The sequence below is a fragment of the Salmo salar genome, chromosome ssa12 (genome assembly GCF_905237065.1).
Source record: "Salmo salar chromosome ssa12, Ssal_v3.1, whole genome shotgun sequence".
In the NCBI taxonomy this organism is placed as follows: domain Eukaryota; kingdom Metazoa; phylum Chordata; class Actinopteri; order Salmoniformes; family Salmonidae; genus Salmo; species Salmo salar.
In genome coordinates, this window is record NC_059453.1 from 24878352 (window position 1) to 24904724 (window position 26373).

Consider the following 26373-nt stretch of genomic DNA (forward strand, 5'->3'; position numbering starts at 1 on the left):
TTTATATTTATATAACAACATTTGTCGCGCTCTGTCCTCAAATGCCACCACCATAAACCTTTTAAATGATGGAGCATCAATTATTATTAACGCTTAAAATGGGCTAATATTATTTGAATTTGAAATAATAAAAATGTCCAAATAACAATAAAACTGGTTATTATGCTGTTATTCACAGAATTCAACATTTTGTTTGACATTGTGTTTAAATAGAGAGTCGAAGACAAAAGTTAATCATTATGGCTCTTCATTGCAATTCCCTATCCTATTGCACACTGCACATGCAGTCATTCGTAATAACACAGTTGAGCCCTTGGCCGTCCCATATCTTATTATGCCAATTAATTTTCACGTCCTATGGGAATCATTTGGAAATACTTGTCATTATGCCAACCATAGCAGCCTATTCGATTTGCGTACGGCATTCAGAACCCCGGGACTTTTACCTTTATTTCAAGCGCACAGTTCCGGGTAGTCTGACAGACACACAGTGATAAAGTTCAACAAAGGTAGATATATCAGAGCTGCACTCTAGCTACCAGAGTTGACACTTCAAACCTGGATTATAAGGAAAAAGGAGGCAGCCTCGGACTGCAACATCTATTCCCTGAATAAGCAGCACATTAACCAGGTAATTACACTCTGTGGATTTATTCTTTTAAACAATTGTTTGATACAACTGGTTTAAATTGTTACTTTATCCAACAGCAATGTATACTATTATAATTTGGAACATGGTTATATTTCTCTTAATTTGACAACACAGATTCACTGTCACATATGACTTCTACGTGTTTTTCCCACAATATACTACCATGTCAACATATTTGTTAGTCAGATCTCTTCCCAGACTGTTGCTCGAGAATTTGTTACTTCTACTTTGCCTACTTTACTGCCATAGGGCAGCACTGAGGCACAGACCATGGCAAAACAGAAACCATATCCCTGTGTTAATAAGTAATGATATACACAGGGATAGGACAGGGGAGTTAAGTAACTGGCTGAAGACAGCCATTCAATCCAAAACATGTGATGTGTATTAGAAAGCACAGCTTTATTTGTGAAATGAAGATGGGAATAGCATCAAGGTATGATCTCAGAAGTCTTGTATTTGCCCCTTCTTTATACCCAAGGGGGTCTTGTTGCTAGTGGCACGTTTATGTCTCGTTTCCAGTTCTCATGTTATGTAATGGCAAGCTGATTCTCACTAATTGTTTTACTGAGAATACAGTAGGAGGACCTTTCAGACCTCCAGGGAACTAAAGAAGAGGGGGACGGACCGAAATCACCTCCGGGTTAACCACTATAGAAGAAGATCAAGCCAAGGATCCCTATGTCGCACTACAACAATACTGGAGAATATAACAACCCTGCCTATCATGACAGTGACACCCTGGAGATAGATAGGAGGTATGTGTGTCAACTTGTACGATTGTGTTGTTTGGATGTTTGTTATAATTCTGCTTTAACTGGGTACAGTTAATCAAACCTCTGGGCAATGGGTAGAGGACCTGAATGAAATGTTGACGGACAGCTCTTAAAAATATTTTGGGGAAGAGGGCACAAATAACACAAATATGAGAAGTGAAGTAAAACATAATGGTCCAGTATTAGAAAATAATTTTGAGAGGATCTTTTGTTCTGTATATTTAAATGTAAACCATCATTGTGCTTGGTCACATCATCTGTAATCTCTCAATTGGTGTCAGATTTTGTATATTGCCAGTGCTGTCACATATTGTAGCAGGAAGCTATCCCTAAAATGAATACTGTCAAAGTGGTCCAATTCTCCTCCTTTGTGTGTTGAAGGTTGTGTTACAGTAGGAGATTGTTGTCATTTTAAGTTAATGTTGTGCTAAGTACTAGAGACGGTCATGAACCTTCAGTGGTGTGACCAAAGTAATGGTATTTCTTATAAGAGACTCACTTTATAGCGCCACAGAAAAAAAAACATTATTGTCTATGACAGATGTCATATGTCTATAATAATATTGTAGCATGATTCTTAGAACACCATCAGCAACCTTATGAGTGTAATGATTAAGGCGTTGGACTGACTGATGCAGGGTTTATACAACAACGCACCAGTAATGTTATCTCCTCTGTCCTTCTCTCCAAAGTCCTTCCAGGAAATCCCAATCCCATCACAGTAACCCACATGGTAACCCCTACCCCAGGGATGATGGAGCCGGGGGGCAGAGAGGCAGGTCTGACCTCCAGCAGCTCCCAGGAGGGGTCCAGTCCAGCTACGACGATGCCCAGGAGAGAGTACCCTGGGGCGGGTGGCAGGAGGGGAGCTGGAGGGGCAGAGACAGCATTCCCATGGGTCTCCTTCCTCCCCGGTCGGAGAGCCCACGATGGCAGCAGCATGACCTCAGTAAGTCGATGTTTGATTTAATTGATTAATTAGACAATAGAAACAAGTAATGTACAGCCACACACCAATGTAATGGCAGTACACACGTTTTCTGATGGAAGATTGTATTGTAAACAGATCAGAGAAATATGATCCCTTGTGCTGTATTAAGGGTAGTCTCTCCTCCCAAGATTTGGTTCCGGGTTCTGAGAGGATAGTATGGCCATGATTTTGTTGGAATGGCAGCCTGGTCGCATAGACTAGAAGTAACATAGTAAATATATATCCGTGACACTCAAATTAGTATGATATGTTACGTTTGGTATGTTTACATAAGTCCAGTATGAAGGAAGTTTGAGGTAATTTCACGGGCCAATGCTTAGTAGCAATAGCGCTTACGCTAGTTAGCAATTCTGCTAGTGCTAGTTAGCAACTTCCTTCAAACTGCACGTAGAGACATAAAAATGGTATCTATGAGTTCATCCTACTCTGGGGACGTAGATGAAGGCCCTCATTGCCAAACCCTTTAATCCTTTAACCTAACTCTAACCTTAACCTTAACCCTGACCTTAACCTTAACCCTAACCTTAACCCCTAACCCCTAGCCTAAGCGTACTAATGGGAGGGTCTGGATTTACTTTACTATGTTAAGTCTACCCCTGAGTCCAGGTTGGGAATGGAGTAGTATTTCAGTGTGGCTGGTCTTCAGGTTCTGTGTTGCTAAGTGACTGAATTTCTTCTATTACTTCCTGCCTTCTGTTTGGTTAATTCTTTGTGTTTTCAATGTTGTTATAGGTACCATATCCACCTACTTTTCGAACGCTTTTAAAACACGGAAGCCAAACGCTCAAACTATTGATACAACATCAGTGGAGGCTGCTGAGGGGAGGATGGTTCATGATAATGGCTGGAATGGAGCGATTTGAATGGCATTAAACCATGTGTTGGTGTATTTAATAATCAATCAATCAATCAAATTTATTTTTATATAGCCCTTCGTACATCAGCTGATATCTCAAAGTGCTGTACAGAAACCCAGCCTAAAACCCCAAACAGCAAGCAAAGCATGTGAAAGAAGCACGGTGGCTAGGAAAAACTCCCTAGGAAAAACTCCCTAGAAAGGCCAAAAACCCAGGAAGAAACCTAGAGAGGAACCAGGCTATGAGGGGTGGCCAGTCCTCTTCTGGCTGTGCAGGGTGGATATTATAACAGAACATGGTCAAGATGTTAAAATGTTCATAAATGACCAGCATGGTCAAATAATAATAATCATAGTAGTTGTCGAGGGTGCAACAAGCACGTCCGGTGAACAGGTCAGGGTTCCATAGCCGCAGGCAGAACAGTTGAAACTGGAGCAGCAGCACCACTAATACCACTCCACTAATTCCTCTCCAGCCAGTACCATGAACCCGTCCTCCCCAATTATTTAGGTACCACCAACTTGTGATACAACTTCCTCCGCGCTCATGCTTTATCATAATTCATATGTGCGCCACTAAAAATCCTTGCAATTGGCATGTTTCTGATAGCGAAACATCCTGACAAAATACAACATATAACTTGCCTTATGTGCCTGGACCTTGTAGACTAAACTGCAGAGAAGAAAAAAACAACTGATTCAAATGGTTTCCCAATCAGGCAGGCTAGATGCAGTTATTTCGAAATGATTACCGGGATGTATTCAAAACGCTAGGCTTTTGAGCGTTTTTTCAAATGGCACAGGCTATTCACTGCAGTTTACAGGCAGACTACAGTTTTGTACTCAGTTGAAAACAATAAATAACATTCTTCATTACATTGTGTTGTGGTAGCCTAGGTAGGATACATTTATTGTCCCTAAAAAACTTAAACATATGGTAGCTTTTCCAGCTGCAAACCCGGGGACTGGGAGCGAGCGCACTCAGCGCAGCCTCGGGAGCGCACATAGTGTAGAGCTACCTATGATTTCGTTATCTGATTCACTTTTTTTTATTTTGCTGTGTAAATTGACTGGATATATTCACTACAGTATCAAGCCTAACATTGAGCTTATAAATGATGGTCTAATATGCATACACTTCTACTTAGGCTATAGGCTACATCTCGAGCCTGTCTGTCTTTGTTCTGTTGTGCAATTACGCACCTGGCCTCTCTACTGACAGCCTCTTACATCTTGAGGAGTCCCAGGAAAAGACAGAGTACAAAAGCTTTTTGGACCCTTATTTCGACCTTTCTTCTTTAGCCTACTAACAGCCTATTGGAGGATAGATGCACGCGTGCACTAGCTTGCTGAATGTAAAATAGGCTACAGCATTAAGAGCTGGGAGTTGGAAAGGAGAAGCCCATATTTTCCTATAGTAGCCTGCCTATCTTAACACCGGGCTACATCCTGACAAAATACACCCTAATGTACCTTTCTTGTGCTTCTAAACTGTCGAGAATAGACCTGAACTGATCCAAATGGTTACATAATCAGGCCTATGGGTTGTAGGCCTATGCGGTTACTTCGGAATCAAACAAAACAGGACGTTTGAGCGGTTATTCAAATGAGCCTACATCACTGCAGTTTACAGCCTATGGACAATAATTGTATACTCACTTCATAACAATAATACATTCCTCGTTGCACTGTGTTGTTGTAGCCCAGGTACAATCAAGTATTGTCTAAAAACGTAGTCCTATGCCTAATCAATAATGGAACTTTGCGTGCCGGTGAACCACACAGCGCAATACTGCAGATTTGCCATTTGATAATCTTGTAACGGACTTTGACAGGTAAGCATTTAGACTATAGCTCTAATATTTAGCTAATGCATGGCCTAATAACGAGCTAATATTTAGCTTCTTACTTCAGCTACACATCACTAGCCTCTCTTTTCCAGCTGTTCCCGTCCGTAACAGCCTATAACAAGCCTCTCTGCAATAGGCGATTCCTCTTCTGGTGAAATCCCAGGAAAGCTATAGGCTACAAAAGCTATAGGACATGTATTTTTATAGTTTTTTTTTTACAAAGCCTAATAGCCTATTCAGGGAAAGAAGCAGGCTTGCTTTTACTAATTGCTGAGTGTAAAACAGGCCTACAGCATAGAAAATCCATTTCGGGGAAAATTGAGGAGAGAAAGTGTGTTTGTGTGATTGATCACGTTTGGCCTGTTATGATTATAACATTGTTGCACTGATGCATTGCAAATAGTTGTACAGGACATAGCCTAGATGAGCACAGTGAAAAATAAGACTCAAAGGAATTGACAACCATTAGAAAAATGGAAATCACTTGCAAACCACTTGAGCAACGAGGCAATGAGATGCTGTAAAATATGTGCAGGCTCGGCGTTTGTTGTTCAATTGCCACATTTAAATACGAGTTACTATATTATTTTTCATTTGGCCTAGATGTACATTGAAGTATTATTTGCAGTTATCACTATGACAATGGACACACCCTGAAAGCACTGGTCTGAACCAGTATCTGTGTGTTAGAGACCTCATGGATGGTCTTGTGTTACCACCTTATTAATAGGCAGTGTGCAGTAGAATGCGTTGATCAGTTGATTGACAGGTGCAGGACTACAGAACAATAAACGATCAACTTTCCTCTAGTGTGGATGCTCACCAACGTTTTATAGTTATGTAGTCGATAGTTTATCATTATAGTTAGTGTTATAGTTATTGGCTTTGTGGAGGCCCTTATCTCACACACAACACAATTCACGTAATTATCACAACATAACTACTAGTAGGTCTAGCTAATGTTTGAGAACTTGAATGAATTACATATACAATTACACTTACACTTGTTTACTTGACTTTCATACTCTACAAATGGACTCCTTCAAATAATTTAATCCAGCAAATTTGCCACATGCACGCTGCACTAGGTAAGTAAAGCGGAAATCGAATCCATCACTTCCGTTGTTTGGCTGTGCCCATAGCAACGTTAGAAAATTAGGTGGATGCAATGAATGAATCTAGTGTTCTGTTCTCCATGATGTTCAGATCACAGCGGGTACCAGATCGACCAGGCAACGCATTATGACACAACGCCTCCTGTACGACTTCCATCTGCAACTTCAGGTACTGTTCAAATCACTTCTAAAGCACATACAGTAGATTACTCTCTATTTACTTCCTTACTTTACTTCTTTAGCTATCAGTTGGTCCCTTTGATCATAAGAACCTTTGAGGTTAGCTGTTGCACTATCCTTCCTACAGACAGTTAGATTTGGGTATGTCATTTTAGGCGAAAATTGAAAAAAAAAGGGGGTCAGATCATTCAGAGGATGATTTGACGATCCAATGTCTAATAAAACATTACCCAAAGGTAAAAATGCAGCACAAGGAAGTTGGCAGAAAAATACCATCCCGGGAAACTGTGGCGCTAACAGTTTACAGGGCTGTATTGATTAGGGCAAAACGTAGCAAAACGTTTTACAACGAAACGTTACAAGGAGCATTTATTTTTGGACAAGTCCAGGTAGTCCCTCCCTGTTTCAGTCTGTTTTCTTCCATTTGTTGACTAATGAACACAATCCAGGTAATACGGTCTCATCACGAGGACTGATGATTAGGTGTTTGCTATGGTCATCCCCATAGCAACTCCTCCTTTGGCCACCTTTCGTCCCAGTTCTCTGCTGCCAGTGACTGGAACAATTGCAAAAATCACTGAAGCTGGAGTCTTATATCTCCCTCACTAACTTTAAGCATCAGCTGTAGGATAGGATAAAGTAATCCTTCTAACCCCCCCCCCCTTAAAAGATTGTGATGCACTATTGTAAAGTGGTTGTTCCACTGGATATCATAAGGTGAATGCACCAATTTGTAAGTCGCTCTGGATAAGAGCGTCTGCTAAATGACTTAAATGTAATGTAATGTAAATGTCTGTCAGAGCAGCTTACCGATCATTGCACCTGTACATAGCTCATCTGTAAATAGCCCACCCAACTACCTCATCCCCATATTGTTATTTATTTTTTGCTCCTTTGCACCCCAGTACCTCTACTCTATTTATCTTCTTTCATTGTCAGCTAGTCATGCTACTGCGTTTGTCAAAAGGATGTGAAATATAGTACACTCTTAGAAAAAAATATGCTGTCTAGAACCTAAAAGGGTTATTTGGCTGTCCCCATAGGAGAACCCTTTGCATATAGGAGAACCCTTTGAAGAACCCTTATTGGTTCCACGAAGAACCCTTTTGGTTTCAGGTTCTACATGGAACCCAAAGGGTTCTACCTGCAACCAAAAATGGTTCTACCTGGAACCAAGAAGTGTTCTGCTATGGGGACAGCCTTTTGGAAACCTTTTTTTAATCACCTCTATTTGATTTGGTTTAATCAAAGTTGATCATCAGCAGCTAACGCTTATTTACACATTGTAAATATTGACTCACGACACACACATGCAATGTGATTGGGGGGTCTCCCCTTTCAAGCCACCTAAAACCACTTCCTTGTGCAATCAAGGCCCATGTCAGTGTGTGATATATTGTAAGTTGTATGTGCATGCCGTTCTTTGTAAATTCACTTGTTTGCACTGGAATTATGGGAATGAATTGTGTTTGCCAAGTCAATGTCACGTCCTGACCATAGAAAGCTCTTATTTTCTATGTTAGAGTAGGTCAGGGCGTGACTGGGGGGTTTGTCTAGTTATTATTTTCTATGTGGGGTTCTAGTTTAGTTTTTCTATGTTTGGTTGATTTGGTATGATTCCCAATTAGAGGCAGCTGGTAAAATTGTTGTCTCTAATTGGGGATCATACTTAAGTAGCTTGTTTTTCACTTGGGGGTTATGGGATATTGTTTATGTGTAGCTTCATTGTAGTCACGGTTCATTTATTCTTTATTTGTTTTGTAAGTTTCACTTTCTAATAAATTATGTGGAACGCTACTCACGCTGCGCCTTGGTCCGATCATTATTATAACGAACGTGACAGTCAATGAGTGGACATGATCTGAAATTAATAAATAGAATGTGTAGTACTTTCTATTAGCTTAACAAATCCTCCGTATTGTTAGTGCTGATAGTAAGCCTATGATGGATGACTTTCTATTTGTTCAACACACATTATTAAGCTCATCATTCCTCAGTAATAGCTAGGCTGTCAGCTGTGTTTAATTAGATGTCCTTGTGTCTCCCAGGTCATGTTTCGATGAGGTTCAGGGGGTCGAGGAAGATGAGTCTATTCCCTGTAGGAGAGGCTGCTCTGGGCAATCTGGGCCTTTCTGAGGACGACATCAGGAATGAGATGGAAAATGGTGAGGGATGAAGAAAGGAGAGCCTACGGCACATCCATAGAAATAGAGTTTCTAGAATTGTATTCCTATGGGCACAACCACTGTTGAGAATGCCTGTCCATTCTCCCGGTAGAAATATGATGTTTCTCTTTTCAATCGGTTCAGGACAATGTTATCCAAGTCATATTCTGGATACACTGATTGAAGTAAAAGAAGTCACTATATACTAACTTTATAACTCAGTCATAACCCTCCGTCACTTCTTATACTTAATTCACAACGATTTAACTCATATATGATTATATTCATATTATTATATTACAACTCCGATTTAAAGGCATACTATGATTAATAAACCTCACAGATCTGTCTTATCATGTCTTTGTCCAACAGAGGAACAGCACTTGGTCAAAGAGCTGGTTGCCATGTCAACGAGGGACAGAATCAAGGCCATTCGAGACCTCCCTATGAGCTTTGATGACAAGAAACACATCAGGTATAGTTGTCATGTCACCGTCATAGGTCAAAAGGTGCCTGTTTTCTTACACTTTTACTATGGAACGTTTAACTTATGACCAGGGGTAGTAAAATAAGTACTATGTACAAGGGTAGGTAGGTCATCGAGTGTGCAGTTATGTAGGCTTGCAGTCTGAGATCATTGGGGGGAATAGTCGCACACACAGACACAAACACACATACACACCTTCTTGCGGTACGCGGGTAAGGAAGAAGTGTTAACCATAAGCGCATCGCATCGGCCAAGTCCAAAGTTTACAGCCACACAGCCAGCCAAGAGCACTGTGCAACTTTTGACAGGTCATATATTTTATGAGGAGATAACGCTGTAATGCGCGTATGTTATTATCATACGCTACATAACTATCAGACTGTAATCTTTATGTTTGTTTGATCTCATATCTCCTAGGGGCCAAGTGTTGGCATTGAAATCATTCAAAAAGTCCCGGCATCTGAACTGCTTTTCAGACTGCTCGACGACTGTCTCACTGGTGAGCAGTTTGACTCTCTGACATCTTTGTGTCTCTCTGTGTGCCCTCCTGTCCTGATGCCCAACTTTACTTCCTGTGTGTCCTTGTACTGCACACACAGTGCCCTATTAGACTATGGCAAAGTGCAACACTTCCTGTGGTTGGCTATCACTAAATCATTATGCCTTTTATGAGCAATACAACATTCTGTCCCTGCATTCAGCGACACTTGAACATTGACAAAAGCAGAAACAGACTGCCACCATGCAGGCTACAATACAATAACTTTCTACTTACATTGAACATTATTACTGTTCCATCATCCACATCCTCTATTGACATTTACACCTATTCTATGACAGCTATGCTATGAAATCTATGACAGTGCATTTGTGACATACAAGACCCCCACCACTGTTCTCAGACCAGTCTTCCCCCTCAGGCGTTCCGTAGGTGCGGTGCTAACATGACTTTAGCCAGGCAGACCCTGGAACTGTGGCGGGGTACCATGAAGGAGGTCGGGGGTAAATTTGGCACGGGGGTCCTCTCCTACTTCAAGTTCCTAAAATGGCTGCTGATGTTCAACATCTTCTCCTTCCTGGTCAACTTTGGTTTCATCACCATCCCCCAGCTCATCTATCACCCCACACCAGACATCCCCACTGGGGTCAGCTTCAAAGGGCTAGAGATACTGACCGGAGCGGTTTGTTGTTGTTTACTATTCACGCTACTTCTAGTAGAGGCTTTTGAATGAATCATTCCGTAGCAGCAAACGCTACTAATTTGATCAAAATATTGGTTATACTACAGCCCGTACTGTAAAGTCAGCATAGTGTGAACAGTTACTGTGTGGTAATTTTTTTTTTTTTTTGATGCATCTATTTTCCCCACAGGGTTATTTCAGCCACACGGTGATGTATTATGGCGGCTACAGTAATAAAACACAAGGAACAGGGGGCTGGCCTGAGTACAACATGCAGCTGGCCTACTTCTTCACCATAGCAGCCTACATGGTGTTGTGTGGAGCCGCCCTCATCTACAGGTCAGTATGGGATGGGACTGCACAGCATAGTCCACAGTGATCATGTAACAGTAACATTGTATTGACCACTATTAACTCTGCTTTGGACTGTCATTTATGTCGTGCATGGTTTGGTTTCCATGTGCTTCTTCATTGGTTTCAAGTGCCAGTAAATATTTTATCAAAGCCAGTTGATCTCACATTTATGATGTCAATCAAATCAGCAATGCCATGACATTCACATCATACCTTCATGATATTTATTTAACCTTTCCTTCATGTTGTAATAGTGCAATAAAGTGACCCCTGTTATCTCTCTTTCTCTCTGTCTCTCTCAATTCAATTCAAGGGGCTGTCACGTCCTGACCAGTAAAGGGGTAATTTGTCATTGTAGTATGGTCAGGGCGTGGCAGGGGGTGTTGTTTTTGTGTGTTTTGGGGTTGGTTTATTTAGAGGGGATTTGTTCTAGTTTTCATTTTCTAGGTTCGTTTTCCTTGTGTGGCCGAGTATGGTTTCCAATCAGAGGCAGGTGTCTTTCGTTGTCTCTGATTGGAAGCCATACATAGGCAGCCCTTTTTTCCTTTGGGTTTGTGGGTGGTTGTTTTCGGGATAGCCTATGTGCCTTACGGAACTGTTTCGTTGTTTGTTTATTTTGTTTGAGTGTTCTCTCTAAATAAAGAAAGATGAGCACTATACCCACTGCGCCTTGGTCTGTCCCTTACGACGCTTATGACAGGGGCTTTATTGGCATGGGAAACGTGTTAACATTGCCAAAGCAAGTGAAGTAGATAATAAACAAAAGTGAAATAAACAATAAAAATGAACAGTAAACATTACACTCACAGAAGTTCCAAAAGAATAAAGACACCACAAATGTCATATTATATACTGCTCAAAAAAATAAAGGGAACACTTAAACAACACATCCTAGATCTGAATGAAAGAAATAATCTTATTAAATACTTTTTTCTTTACATAGTTGAATGTGCTGACAACAAAATCACACAAAAATAATCAATGGAAATCCAATGTATCAACCCATGGAGGTCTGGATTTGGAGTCACACTCAAAATTAAAGTGGAAAACCACACTACAGGCTGATCCAACTTTGATGTAATGTCCTTAAAACAAGTCAAAATGAGGCTCAGTAGTGTGTGTGGCCTCCACGTGCCTGTATGACCTCCCTACAACGTCTGGGCATGCTCCTGATGAGGTGACGGATGGTCTCCTGAGGGATCTCCTCCCAGACCTGGACTAAAGCATCCGCCAACTCCTGGACAGTCTGTGGTGCAACGTGGCGTTGGTGGATGGAGCGAGACATGATGTCCCAGATGTGCTCAATTGGATTCAGGTCTGGGGAACAGGCGGGCCAGTCCATAACATCAATGCCTTCCTCTTGCAGGAACTGCTGACACACTCCAGCCACATGAGGTCTAGCATTGTCTTGCATTAGGAGGAACCCAGGGCCAACCGCACCAGCATATGGTCTCACAAGGGGTCTGAGGATCTCATCTCGGTACCTAATGGCAGTCAGGCTACCTCTGGCGAGCACATGGAGGGCTGTGCGGCCCCTCAAAGAAATGCCACCCCACACCATGACTGACCCACCGCCAAACCGATCATGCTGGAGGATGTTGCAGGCAGCAGAACGTTCTCCACGGCATCTCCAGACTCTGTCACGTCTGTCACATGCTCAGTGTGAACCTGCTTTCATCTGTGAAGAGCACAGGGCGCCAGTGGCGAATTTTCCAATCTTGGTGTTCTCTGGCAAATGCCAAACGTCCTGCACGGTGTTGGGCTGTAAGCACAACCCCCACCTGTGGACGTCGGGCCCTCATACCACCCTCATGGAGTCTGTTTCTGACCGTTTGAGCAGACACATGCACATTTGTGGCCTGCTGGAGGTCATTTTGCAGGGCTCTGGCAGTGCTTCTCCTGCTCCTCCTTGCACAAAGGCAGAGGTAGCGGTCCTGCTGCTAGGTTGTTGGCCTCCTCCACATCTCCTGATGTACTGGCCTGTCTCCTGGGTGCGCCTCCATGCTCTGGACACTACGCTGACAGACACAGCAAACCTTCTTGCCACAGCTCGCATTGATGTGCCATCCTGGATGAGCTGCACTACCTGAGCCACTTGTGTGGGTTGTAGACTCCGTCTCATGCTACCACTAGAGTGAAAGCACCGCCAGCATTCAAAAGTGACCAAAACATCTGCCAGGAAGCATAGGAACTGAGAAGTGGTCTGTGGTCCCCACCTGCAGAACCACTCCTTTATTGGGGGTGTCTTGCTAATTGCCTATAATTTCCACCTGTTGTCTATTCCATTTGCACAACAGCATGTGAAATTTATTGTCAATCAGTGTTGCTTCCTAACTGGACAGTTTGATTTCACAGAAGTGTGATTGACTTGGAGTTACATTGTGTTGTTTAAGTGTTCCCTTTATTTTTTTGAGCAGTGTATATATACAGTGTTGTAACGATGTGCAAATGGTTAAAGTACAAAAAATAAAATAAATAAACATAAAATATGGGTTGTATTTACAAATGTACGAGTCTGCTGTTAATGATAATGCAGAGGATTTTCCCAAGGTTGCTGTTGACACATATCCCACGGTAGTTATTGGGGACAAATTTGTCTCCACTTTTGTGGATTGAGGTGATCAGTCTCTCTCTCCGTCTTTCTGTCTCTGTCTTTCTTTCTCTCTCTCGCTCTCGCTCCAAATTCAAGGGCTTTATCGGCATGGGAAACACGTTAACATTGCCAAAGCAAGTGAAATAGATAATAAACAAAAGTGAAATAAACAATACAAATTAACACATAAGTTCCAAAAGAATAAAGACATTTCAAATGTCATTATGTCTATATACAGTGTTGTAGCGATGTTAAAGTACAAAAGGGAAAATAAATATGGGTTGTATTTACAATGGTGTTTGTTCTTCACTGGTTGCCCTTTTCTTGTGGCAACAGGTCACAAATCTTACTGTTGTGATGGCACACTGTGGTGTTTCACCCAGTAGATATGGGAGTTTAATAAAATTGGGTTTGTTTTCGAATTCTTTGTGGATCTGTGTAATCTGAGGGAAGTATGTGTCTCTAATATGGTCATACATTTGGCAGAGGATGGAAGTGCAGCTCAATTTCCACTTCATTTTGTGGGCAGTGTTCACATAGCCTGTCTTCTCTTGAGAGCCAGGTCTGCCTACAGCGGCCTTTCTCAATAACAAGGCCATGTTCACTGAGTCTGTACATAGTCAAAGCTGTCCTTAAGTTTGGGTCAGTCACAGTGGTCAGGTATTCTGCCACTGTGTACTCTCTGTTTAGGGCCATATAGCATTCTAGTTTGCTCTGTTTGAATTTTTTCCAATGTGTCAAGTAATTATCTTTTTGTTTTCTCATGATTTGGTTGGGTCTAATTGTGTTGATGTCCTGAGGCTCTGTGGGGTCTGTTTGTGTTTGTGAACAGAGCCCCAGGACCAGCTTGCATAGGGGACTCTTCTCCAGTTTCATCTCTCTGTAGGTGATGGCTTTGTTTTGGAAGGTTTGGGAATCGCTTCCTTTTAGGTGGTTGTAGAATTTAACAGCTCTTTTCTGGATTTTGATAATTGGAGAGTATTGGCCTAATTCTGCTATGCATGCATTATTGTGTGCTCTAGGGCAACGGTGTCTAGATGAAATTTGTATTTGTGGTCCCTTTTTTGGACACCATTATTTTGGTATTATTGAGATTTACTGTCAGGGCCAAGGTCTAGCTGAATCTGTGCAGAAGATCTAGGTGCTGCTGAAGGCCCTCCTTGGTTGGTGACAGAAGCACCAGATCATCAGCAAACAGTAGACATTTTACTTTAGATTCTAGTAGTGTGAGGCCGGGTGTTGCGGACTGTTCTAGTGCCCTCGCCAATTCATTGATATATATGTTGAAGAGGGTGGGGCTTAAGCTGCATCCCTGTCTCACCCCACGGCCCTGTGGAAAGAAATGTGTGTTTTTTACAAATTTTAACGCACACACTGTTTGTGTACATGGATTTTATAATGTCGTATGTTTTTCCCCAACACCACTTTCCATCAATTTGTGTAGCAGACCCTCATGCCACATTGAGTCAAAGGCTTTTTTTCAATCAACAAAGCATGAGAAGACTTTGCCTTTGTTTTGGTTTGTTTGTTTGTCAGTTAGGGTGTGCAGGGTGAATATGTGGTGTGTCTGTCACGACTTCCGCCGAAGTCGGTCCCTCTTCTTGTTCGGGCGACCTTCGGCGGTCGACGTCACCGGCCTTCTAGCCATCGCCGATCCACTTTTCATTTTCCATTTGTTATGTCTTTGTTTTACACACCTCGTTTCAATTCCCCAATTACATGTTCGTTATTTAACCCTCTGTTTTCCCCATGGTTTTTGTGCGTGATTGTTTTTTGTAAGTTCGGTCCGATGTTTGTGGGCTTGGTATGACTTCATGTATTTGGATATTTTGAGTAAAGTTCCTTTTGTTACTCATCTCTGCTGTCCTGCGCCTGACTCCTCTGCACCAGCTACCCAGATCCTTACACTGTCGTCCGATAATTTGATAAAAAGCCAATTTGACATTTGCTCAGTACATTGTTTTCACTGAGGAAATGTACGAGTCTGCTGTTAATCATAATGCAGATGATTTTCCCAAGGTTGCTGTTGACTCATATCCCACGGTAGTTATTGGGGTCAAATTTGTCTCCACTTTTGTGGATTGTTGACCTCCCCCCTCTCTCTCTGCAGCATGGCCAGCTCGTTCAGGAAGAAGTATGTCCTTGCAGACTCAGGCTTGGGTGGAGCCTGGCAGCTCCTGTGTAGCTGGGACTTCAGTGTGACTAACGAGAGAGCCGTACGACAGCGCAAGAACAATCTGCGCATCCAACTCAAGGTCACTTTCACTGTAATCTCGGAAACCAGAACCAAATCTTGTGTGAGCTGGCCAGTTATCAGGCTTTTACAAGTGACTAATGTCACTGTTTTTGATAAACTATTACTGTAGCTTTGTTGACCTCATGTCCATCTCATTACTGTAGCTTTGTTGACCTCATGGCCATATCATTACTGTAGCTTTGTTGACCTCATGGCCATATCATTACTGTAGCTTTGTTGACCTCATGGCCATAGAATTACTGTAGCTTTGTTGACCTCATGGCCATATCATTACTGTAGCTTTGTTGACCTCATGGCCATATAATTACTGTAGCTTTGTTGACCTCATGGCCATATCATTACTGTAGCTTTGTTGACCTCATGGCCATATCATAACTGTAGCTTTGTTACAAGAAAGAATGTAATATCGCTGAACAAATCCCACATTACTTATCAGTACTTATCTGCTCTTCCATACATAGAATACTCTGCACTCTGATTTGTTAGGGGGCCCAAATAGGATCTCTCTCAGATAACCAACTGTGAAATAACTTTGAAATAATGTTTCCATTCCCCTCCAGGAGTCCTTATCAGAAAAGTTCCAGGTGGCCCTGCTACCTCTGACAGAGAGGCTGAAGCACTACGGGGTCTTCCTGGGTACCTGGCTCCTCTCCACAGGCATGGCCTTGGGCTGTGGTGCCAGTGTCTACTTCCTGTGTCAATATGACACATGGGTATGGTTCATTTTATTAACTTTTATATAACCAGGAAGTCCCATTGAGGTCAGAAGAACTCTTTCCCAAGGGAGACCTTACATAAACGTTGTGACACGATGACACGTTGCTTCCTTATAAAGCTTGTGTTGTTAATGTATGATCCCGGGATCAGCTGACCCTGATCCATCTAAGTATGATGAAGACCAGGTGGTGATTAGTTGAATCAGGTGTGTTAGTGCTGGGCTAAAACAAATGCCTGCACACTGTGTAGCTCCGGGACCAGTGTCGATGACCATGGTATAAGACATACCCTTGTGTACAGTAATTCAAAGTGTGTCATAGCGTCTGTGTGTACCTGAGCATATCTGAATCATATAACATCAATACAATACTACTTTCCTGGCAGTACAGGGTGTGGTCTTTATAATGGTGTTAATGGGACATCATTGCTACACTTCCACCAAATTATTATAATAATTTTTTTTCTTCTCATTTAACCTTCATTTAACTAGGCAAGTGAGTTAAAAACAAATTCTTATTTACAATGATGGCCTACACCGGCCAAACACGGACGAAGCTAGGCCAATTGTGCGCCGCCCTATGGGACTACCAATCACGGCCGGTTGTGATACACCCTGGATTCGAACCAAGGTGCCTGTAGTGACGTCTCTAGCACTGAGATGCAGTGCCTTATACCGCTGCGCCACTCGGGAGCACCTAAGACTTACCCTACACCATTGTGTCACCACTGATTCATGTTAATGTAAGCTCAAGTGTTATTGTGTTTCCATCAGGAGTGTGACGCTAGAGGGGTTAATACGGTAATCGGGGGGGAGCTGTAACCTGTAACACACTTCGTTCAGTCTCCTCAGGACTTTGAACGGCCCCACAAACCGTGGACCCAGCTTCCAGCAGGGCAGGCGGAGGGGAAGGTTTCGGGTCGAGAGCTAGACCCGGTCCCCAGGTGCAAACACCAGGGCCTTACTGCAGTGACGGTCTGCGCTGGCTTTCTGGCGCAGCACGGCGTGCTGAAGGTGAACATAGGCGGCGTCCCATGTCTCCTCCGCGCGTCGTCCACCGCTGGAGCCTCGGTCTGACTCTGATGCCAAGGAGCCAGAAACGGCTGGTACCCCTGGTACCCCAGTACGCACTGGAAGGGGGAGAGGTTTGTGGAGGAGTGGCGGAGCGAGTTCTGGACCATCTCTGCCCAGGGCAAGAACGCCGCCCACACCACCAGCCGGTCCTGGCAATAAGACCTCAGAAACCTACCCACATCCTGGTTCACTCTCTCCACCTGCCTGTTACTCTTGGGGTGAAAACCAGAGGTAAGGCTGATCGAGACCCCCAGACGTTCCATGAACGCCCTCCAGACCCTCGAAGTGAACTGGGGACCCCGATCTGACACTATATCCTCAGGCACCCCGTAGTGCCGAAAGACGTGTGTAAACAAGGCCTCCGCAGTCTGTAGGGCCGTAGGAAGATCGGGCAGAGGGAGGAGACGGCAGGACTTAGAAAAACGGTCCATAACGACCAGGATCGTGGTGTTACCCTGTGAGGGAGGAAGATCAGTAATGAAATCCACCGACAGGTGCGACCAAGGCCGTTGTGGAACGGGTAAGGGTTGTACTTACCTCTGGGCAGGTGCCCAGGAGCCTTACACGGGGCGCACACCGAGCAGGAGGAAACATAAACCCTCACGTCATTAGCCAAAGTGGGCCACCAGTACTTCCCACTCAGACAGTGCACCGTCCGACCGATGCCTGGATGACCAGAGGAGGGTGACGTGTGGGCCCAATAGATCAGCCGGTCACGGACAGCAGACGGAACGTACAGACGCCCAGCGGGACACTGGAGGGGAGTGGGCTCTGCACGCAGCGCCTGCTCAATGTCCGCGTCCAGCTCCCACACTACCGGCGCCACCAGGCAGGAGGCAAAAAGAAGGCGAGAACCAAATCGGCATATTCGGGGGGAATGCGCACGGTGGAGACCTGGTCTGGACTTTCCACCGTAGTAGCACCAACGGAAACCCCTATACACCTTCCCGAGCACTCTCGCGACCACCCCGTGAGAGCCCTCCGTTGCCATGAAACAGTGGGGTCATGACAGGCTAACCAGGGTAGGCCTAGCACCACGGGAAATGCAGGAGAGTCAATGAGGAAGAGACTGATTCTCTCCTTGTGACCCCCCTGCGTCACCATGCCCAGAGGAGTGGTGGCCTCCCTAATCAACCCTGACCCTAATGGTCGACTGTCTAAGGCGTGAACTGGGAAGGGCATAACCACTGGAACAATGGGGATCCCTAAACTTTGGGTGAATGATCTGTCTATAAAATTCCCAGCCGCGCCTGAATCGACGAGCGCCTTATGCTGGGAATGCGGGGAAAACTCCGAAAAAGTAACATACAAAAACATGTGTGCAACAGAGGGCTCTGGGTGAGAATGGTGCCGGCTCACCTGGGGTGACGCCAGAGTGCCCTGCCTGTTGCCTCGACCCCCAGAGGAATCAACCCGGCACCGACCGGCAGTGTGACCTCTGCGGCCACAGATGGTGTACGAGACTGAACCTCCTCCGGTCTCCCTGAGCGCAGCACCTCCCAGCTCCATGGGCATCGGGGCGGTGGTGCTGGGGGATGGAACCAACAGACCCCACTCTGGACGTCCGCGGGTGGCCAGCAGGTTATCCAGCCGAATGGACAGGTCCACCAGCTGGTCAAAGGTGAGGGTGGTGTCCCTGCAGGCCAACTCCCGACGGACGTCCTCGCGCAAACTGCAGCGATAGTGGTCGATCAGGGCCCTGTCGTTCCATCCCGCGACGGCGGCCAGGGTTTGAAAGTCCATTGCGAACTCCTGCACGCTCCTCGTCCCCTGCCTCAGGTGGAATAGACGTTCACCCGCCGCTCTACCCTCGGACGGGTGGCCGAAGACTGCCTGGATGCGGCGGGTGAAATCCTCTAAGTGATCCAGCGCCACATCTCCTTCTCCACAAACAGTGTTGGCTCACTCCAGGGCTTTCCCCGAGAGGCACGAGACGAGGGCCGACACCCTCTCACGGCCTGAGGGAGCCGGGTGGATGGTCGCCAGATATAAATCCAGCTGCAGCAGGAAACCCTGGCAGCGTGCGGCCGTCCCATCGTACTCCCTGGGAAGTGCGAGACAAATCCCACTGGAACCGGGTGTGGAGGGGGTGAGTAGTGGAGACCCCTGTTGTGCTGGTGGGGGCGCTGGAGGGACCCACTGTCTCTGTTAGGTATCCGTAACTGGATATAAGGGAGTCAGGCGCAATAGAGCGAAATTTGAGTAGCAAACGGAGCCTTTTATTTTGGCGAACAAAACACACGGCACTAAGAACACTAAACACAATATGGGTTGACATAACCCAGCGCAAACCAGTCTAACGTGCACATACACGAAACAACAAACAATTCCACACACAGACATGGGGGGAACAGAGGATTAAATACACATCAAATCATGAGGGAATGTAAACCCGGTGTGTGGGAAAACAAGACAAAACAAATGGAAAAATGAAAGGTGGATCGGCGATGGCTAGAAGACCGGTGACGTCGACCGCCGAACGCCGCCCGAACAAGAAGAGGAACCGACTTCGGCGGAAGTCGTGACAGTGCCGGCCCGCGTAGATGGAAACAGAAAAATCTGAGCCTTTTGTGTAAAACACCGGGGTAAATCTCAAGTGAAAACTGGACACTTTATCTTGCTAAAGCTGTGATTGATTATGTCCTGACTTCAGTGTCTTATCTTTCCTCCAGGCTGGTTGCTTCTAGGCACTGATCTAGGAACAGCTCACCCTCTCCAAATCCTCTTTTTAACATGAGGGAAACACAAAACTGTCCTTAGATCAGGACAAACTGACCTACTATGGTATCTTTCCAGCGGACAAGGCAGTCAGCGGACAAAGCTTCCGGCTCTCTCTTGGAGGAGGCCGCTACTCTCCTCCTCCCCTTTGTGGTGTCCCTGATTAATCTGGTCGTCCCTCTCTTCTACTCTCTGTTCAAAAAGATAGAACACTACTCCAACCCTCGCATGCAGGTCTATGCCATCATAGTCAGGTTAGAGATGCATACAAAACACATTTAAAAATACATACACTACCGGTCAAAAGTTTAGATATACCTACTCATTCAAGGGTTTTTCTTTATTATATATTTTATATATTTTGATTTGTTTAACACTTTTTTTGGTTTTGGTTACTACATGATTCCATATGTGTTATTTCATAGTTTTGATGTCTTCACTGTTATTCTACAATGTAGAAAATAGTAAAAATAAAGAAAAACACTGGAATGAGTAGGTGTGTCCAAACTTTTGACTGGTACTGTATATTGAAATCGATTGATCAAAACTATTTGCTCAATGATCAATTTAAAACAATGGATGAATGAAATATTACAGTAATGCTTAAATTCTAAATATGCTTAATAAAATATCAGGAAAAAACAGAAAGGTGATATACTGTACAATGTTTTAGAAGCCTGATGTTTTGAATGCTGTTTTGAATGCCTTTTTCCTTTTTAGAAATGTAATTCTCAAGATGTCCATTCTGGGTATTCTCTGCTACTACTGGATGAAGGATGTGGCCAATACATTTTCAGTACGTTCTTTTAAGCCAAATCACATACATGCTTTCAAAAAGGTTTTTGATTGTCACTAATATATGTACTGTATGTTCATTCACCACTGTGATTACAATCGTTTGTCTTAGTGCTGGGAGTCCATCGTAGGACAAGCCTTGTACAGACTGGTTATTGTGGACTTCCTCTTCATAATGTTAGGATCCTTCTTTGGAGAGTTCTTGAGCAAGTGAGTGGCATTTTCAAAACACATTTTCCCATAACGTGTTCACTTAAAGCTAAAAAGGCTACAGTATGCAGTAGAATTCTATAGTGTAACTCATCTCTCTGTTTTGATGGAAAGGTTCAACGAGGCATCACATAAGGGTTCATTGAAAAATGCTCTTCTGTAACTCCTTTGTTCTTTTCTCCACCAGTGTCATTGGGACTAAGTGCATACAGAGCCTGGGAGTTCCAGAGTTTGACGTTGCCAGGAATGTCCTTGACCTGATCTATGCACAGACCCTGGCATGGTACTGACGTTATTTCATTACACTGTACTCTACTGTACTGTACTCTACTGTACTCTACTGTACTCTATTGTATTTTACTGTGCTCTACTGTACTGTACTGTACTGTACTGTACTCTACTGTACTGTACTCTACTGGACTCGATTGTACTCTACTTTACTGTGCTCTAGTGTACTCTACTGTACAGTACTCTACTGTAGTGGACTCTACTGGACTCTACTGGACTCTACTGTACTGTACTCTACTGTACTGTGCTCTAATGTACTCTACTGTACAGTACTCTACTGTAGTGGACTCTACTGTGCTCTACTCTACTGTACTCTAATGTACTGTGCTCTAATATACTCTACTGTACTGAACTGCGCTGTCCTCGACTCTAATCTTCTGTTCATCTATAGCTCCATCTAATTTCATAGTAAAACATAACACGGTACTGTGGATGAGCTATGGTCAATTCTTATAAGCATGTTTTTCTGTCTGCAGGATCGGAATCTACTTCTCTCCCCTCCTCCCAGTGATACAGATAATCAAGTTCTTCATCCTCTTCTACCTAAAGAAGGTAACCTGTTCAGTATGGTTCTTCATCTAACTAAATAAGGTAACCTGTTCATTATGGTAGATAATATAGGCCCCTTAGCAGACACTTCTTATCCAAAGCAGTATAGTGAAAAAAATATTTTATAGTACAGAGAGTGAGTACATTTTTAGTATGGCAATGTGACCCCTGCAGGAATTGTTATTGCTAGCGCAGCACTCCAACCACCTGAGCCACACAGGACCATGGCTGACTCAGGTGACAGTAAACTGAACCTTGGTGTTGACTCACTGCCCTAGATACCATGCCATAGCAGAATGGGCCAGGCTCGTGTTACTCTCTTCTGAAGAGGGTGCTGAATGTTTTATGACACGGTTGCATGGCATAGAATTAGCTCTATTCATAGATGGTAGCGATGGTCACTAGGATTTTCCAATACAATGATGAAACATATATGAGTGTCCTGGAAATTAAAAGAGATGTTTTCCTTGTGGTATATACAGGGAAATCATTACATGTTCATCAATTCATCTGAAGAAAAAAAACTACAAGTGGAAGGTATCTGCAATAGAGGATTTAGTTGATCAAGTACAATAACATGATACCTGTTAAAGGTCCCCAAAGCGCACACATCCCTGGGTCACTCCTCTTTTCAGTTCGCTGCAGCCAGCGACTGGAACAAGCTGCAACAAACACTCAAACTGGACAGTTTTATCTCAATCTCTTCATTCAAAGATTCGATCATGGACACTCTTACTGACAGTTGTGGCTGCTTTGCGTGATGTATTGTTGTCTCTACCTTCTTGCCCTTTGTGCTGTTGTTCTGTGCCCAATAATGTTTGTACCATGTTTTGTACTGCTACCATGTTGTGTTGCTACCATGTTGTGTTTCTACCATGTTGTGTTGTCATGTGCTGCTGCCTTGCTTTGTTGTTGTCTTAGGTCTCTCTTTATGTAGTGTTGTCTCTCTTGTTGTGATGTGTGTTTTGTCCTATATTTATATATATTTTTATTTTTAATCCCAGCCCCTCGTCCCCGCAGGAGGCCTTTTGCCTTTTGGTAGGCCGTCATTGTAAATAAGAATTTGTTCTTAACTGACTTGCCTAGTTAAGTAAAGGTGAAATAAAATACTAATAAATACCTCCCTGACAAATCAATAATGACTTTATTCCTGGTTAAGGTGCAGGTTAATTGTTACTCACAGTTCTCCCTTATTGTCAAAGGTCATTGTTCGTTTACCTGTTCATCAAATCGTGCCATTGCCAAGACACCGTCAACAGGCTCCTCCTCTCTCTATCTCCCTCTCCAGCTCTGTAATGCCCTGTCTATACTTTGTGTCCTCCAGGTCAGCCTGACCCAGAACTGCCAGCCCCCCAGGCGAGCCGGCAGGGCGGCTCAGATGCAAACCATCTTCATCGCTATCCTCTTCTTCCCTTCCTTCGTAGGGGCTCTGTCCATGGTGGCCTACACCGTGTGGACGTAGGTGTATAAGCGGTCAGGGCAAAGCTAGTCTAGGGACTTATGTTATGTTAAGGCTGTCATAGATTAAGAAAGGCCAAACAAACACCTGTAGATATATGGAGTGGTTCAGATTCCATCTAGTTCTGGATAAATATGACTTGTTCAGAAGAACTGTAGTCATTAATTGATAACCAAGAGATAAACGTGATTCAGTTTGGTTTCATTTTAGGGGCTGAGATAGTCCGTGGAATCAGGCTGTTTGATTAACAGCTATTCAAAAGCATGATGCTATACTTAAACCTTCTAGTAAGAAAGTTGAAAATGTGTTGAAAGTTGGTTGATTGAAAGTTGGTTGACTTTGGCTCCTTTTCTCTGACCTAAGCATTTCAAACTGCCATGTCTCCCCTGATCCCTCCCCCAGTCTGCCCCCCTCAGACAACTGTGGGCCCTTCAGGGGCCTCAACACCACCTTCAGTGCAATACAGATCTGGATGGATGATCTGAATGGGGTGGATGGGTTTCAGTGGATTGTCTGGATCTACCAGCACGTCATCAGGAGTGAGATATTCTACTTCCTGGTCTCTCTCATCATCCTGTGAGTTCATCTTTGTTCATGTTGAGATGGTTATGTTGGGTTAAAGTTGTGTTTATGAAGGTAACAAGTAGTTTTAAAGCACAGTCTTACGGTAAAGTGACAGTTGTCTTGAAAATGTGATATAAGGCATAAACTTAACTTGATCATGATTCCTAGAAATTATTGATCGTTTCAGCTGTTTGTCAAAAGATTGACTTGTACATTTTGCTAGTCACACTTATCCAGAGCGACTTACAGGAGCACTTAGGGTGAAGTGCCTTGCTCAAGGGCACATCGACCGGTTTTTCACCTAGTCAGCTTCGTGATTCAAACCAGCGACCTTACTGGCCCAACGCTCTTAACCACTAGGCTACCTGCCTTGAAGCAGTATACTGAAGTCCTATCAAGCAATACATTCAGCTTTTATAACGCTGTCTACTGGATCAAGCCTTCAAATACAATCTAGTGGCACTTTATGACATTAAGTGCCTACTTTGCCCTTTCACATACTGTAATACAAACTCACTGACTGACCTCCTTTCCACAGTGTCTTCATTTACATCTTCAGGCAGATCACTCAGGGACGCAAGCTGCTTATCATTCTACTGAGACAGCAGATTGTTAATGTGAGTTCTAGTGAGCTGTCTGGTCCGAAGTGTCTCGTCCATCAGAGCTGTTGTATCTGAAGTGGTTGTGTCTACGTTATGATGATGTTGAAGTGTGGGAGTAATATATTTAGCTGATTTCATTTGAATGTGCAATGTTGATGTTGTTCATTTGCTGTTTTTATGAATTGTATTGACTGTCTAGAACGTTCTCTCTCTCTCTCTTTCACTCTCTCTCTCTGGTTGTCTCTCTCGCTCTCACTCTCGCTCTCTCTCTCTTTCTCTCTCTCTCTTTCTCTCTCTCACTCCCTTTATTAGGAAGGGAAGGACAAGGCATTCTTGTTGGAGAAGCTACAGACCCTTCAGAAATCCAAGCAGAACAAACAGAAAAAGAAAAAACAGGTGAGAGGATCAAAGAGAAATGACCTTGAGACTATGGAACTTAACCTTGAGACTATGGAACTTAACCTTGAGACTATGGAACTTAACCTTGAGACTATGGAACTTAACCTTGAGACTATGGAACTTAACCTTGAGACTATCGAACTTAACCTTGAGACTAACTTACAATAAATACCTAAACTCCTACGTTATTTCAAATGTCATACTTGAACTATGACCCTTTCTCTCTATCAGGCCAGGAAAAGACAGGAAAATGAATCCTCCACTGGCATGCTCCAGGCTCTGCTTGCCCGACAGCGGTTGGAGCAAGAGCATGGTGACAGCAGCTCTTTCGGTGTGCCCATGCCTTCCGGCCACTCAGTCTCCACGACATCCAGTGCTTTGATGCAGGCCATGCTAGCCAGACAATACGCAGAGGACCAGGATGTAGCCAGTTACCGCGGTGTGCCATTTCCTGCAGACCCCGCACCTGCGTCCTCCAGTGCACTGATACAGGCCATGCAAGCCAGGCAAAGGGCGGAGTCACAGAATGAGGACGAGTTTTACCGGGCGCCAGTTCAGTCACAGAACCCAGTAAACGCATTACCCAGTGCGATGATACAGGTGATGCAAGCCAGGCAGAGGGTGGAGTCAGAGCAGGAAGAGGACGAGTTTTACCGGGCACCAGTTCATTCAGAACACCCAGTATCATCAACGTCCAGTGCGATGATGCAGGTCATGCAGGCCAGGCTTAGAGCAGAGGAGGAGAGCGAGTTTTACCGGGCGCCTGCTTCTTCACAGCACCCAGATGTGTCAGGCACCGGTAGCGCTCTGATACAGGCCATGCTAGCCCGGCAACAGGTAGAGGAGGAGTACGGTGACAGATACTGAGCATGACTGAGAACTGAACCACTTGGGGAAAAAAAGATGGCGGACACAATTGAAATGTGACCAGCTGTAGAAAGCAGAGAAATATCAGAGGAAATGCAATAAGATTCTGACTGACATCAAGAGAGGGCAGGACCACCTCTATGCAGACTGTTTCTATTGGACCATAAAAGAGTGTAGCCAATGGGGTGTGAAAAGATACATCTGATATATGTATTCCCTTTTGATAAAAGAACACATTGTTTTTGTACAAAAAAATATTTTAATATTTAATATATTTGTGTACTATATGTATACATGATATGTGGTTATCCTGTAAAATATTGTCAATGAATGTTGTATAAATGTAGGAATATTCTGGTCCGTACTAAATTGTAAATACTATAAAATTGTATGGTACTGTATGTTTTTTTTTTTCTTCCATGAACAGCACTGTCCTCTAGTGGTAGGGATTGAACCTGGTCTGGATGTTCATCAATGAATAGATACTTGAGTAGATATCAAATATATACTTTGAGAATACATCCAAGTCACTTATTGTTCTCAGAGCAAAGCAAAAACGTATATAGAACATAATGAAAGAAACTACAGCAAATATTTTCTGTACAAAATGAAACATTCTGAGTTTGCTATGGAAGACGACATTTGTTTATTGAGTAATTCATTGCGGAATCCTTAA

At 43.7% G+C, this 26373-nt stretch overlaps 1 protein-coding gene across 3 annotated transcripts; it reads left to right on the forward strand.

The window, feature by feature from the left end:
* Positions 1–285: 285 nt before the first annotated feature.
* LOC106564597 (transmembrane channel-like protein 5) lies at positions 286–26098 on the forward strand. Of its 3 annotated transcripts, none has more exons than XM_045691155.1 (21): positions 286–631; positions 1225–1410; positions 2121–2377; positions 6332–6409; positions 8469–8585; positions 8958–9060; positions 9490–9571; positions 9993–10253; positions 10444–10592; positions 15311–15455; positions 16018–16170; positions 20043–20218; positions 20685–20760; positions 20872–20969; positions 21157–21252; positions 21734–21809; positions 23131–23264; positions 23629–23841; positions 24368–24446; positions 24744–24827; positions 25062–26098. In XM_045691155.1, exons 2-21 carry the CDS (start codon positions 1334–1336, stop codon positions 25695–25697), a joined length of 3090 nt encoding a protein of 1029 aa, XP_045547111.1. In that variant the 5' UTR covers positions 286–631; positions 1225–1333; the 3' UTR covers positions 25698–26098. The 3 variants fall into 3 exon arrangements, with proteins under 3 accessions (XP_045547111.1, XP_045547110.1, XP_045547112.1); XM_045691154.1 differs by having other exon boundaries at positions 1232–1410; XM_045691156.1 differs by having other exon boundaries at positions 287–631; positions 1232–1410; positions 23668–23841.
* The last annotated feature ends 275 nt before the right edge of the window (positions 26099–26373 follow it).

Coding starts and splice junctions, on each gene's coding strand:
- LOC106564597 (XM_045691155.1), top strand. CDS start 1,334: ATGTCGCACTACAACAATACTGGAGAATATAACAACCCTGCCTATCAT. Junction 15,456..16,017: donor ATCTGCGCATCCAACTCAAG/GTCACTTTCACT, acceptor ATTCCCCTCCAG/GAGTCCTTATCAGAAAAGTT. Junction 16,171..20,042: donor TGTGTCAATATGACACATGG/GTATGGTTCATT, acceptor GTATCTTTCCAG/CGGACAAGGCAGTCAGCGGA.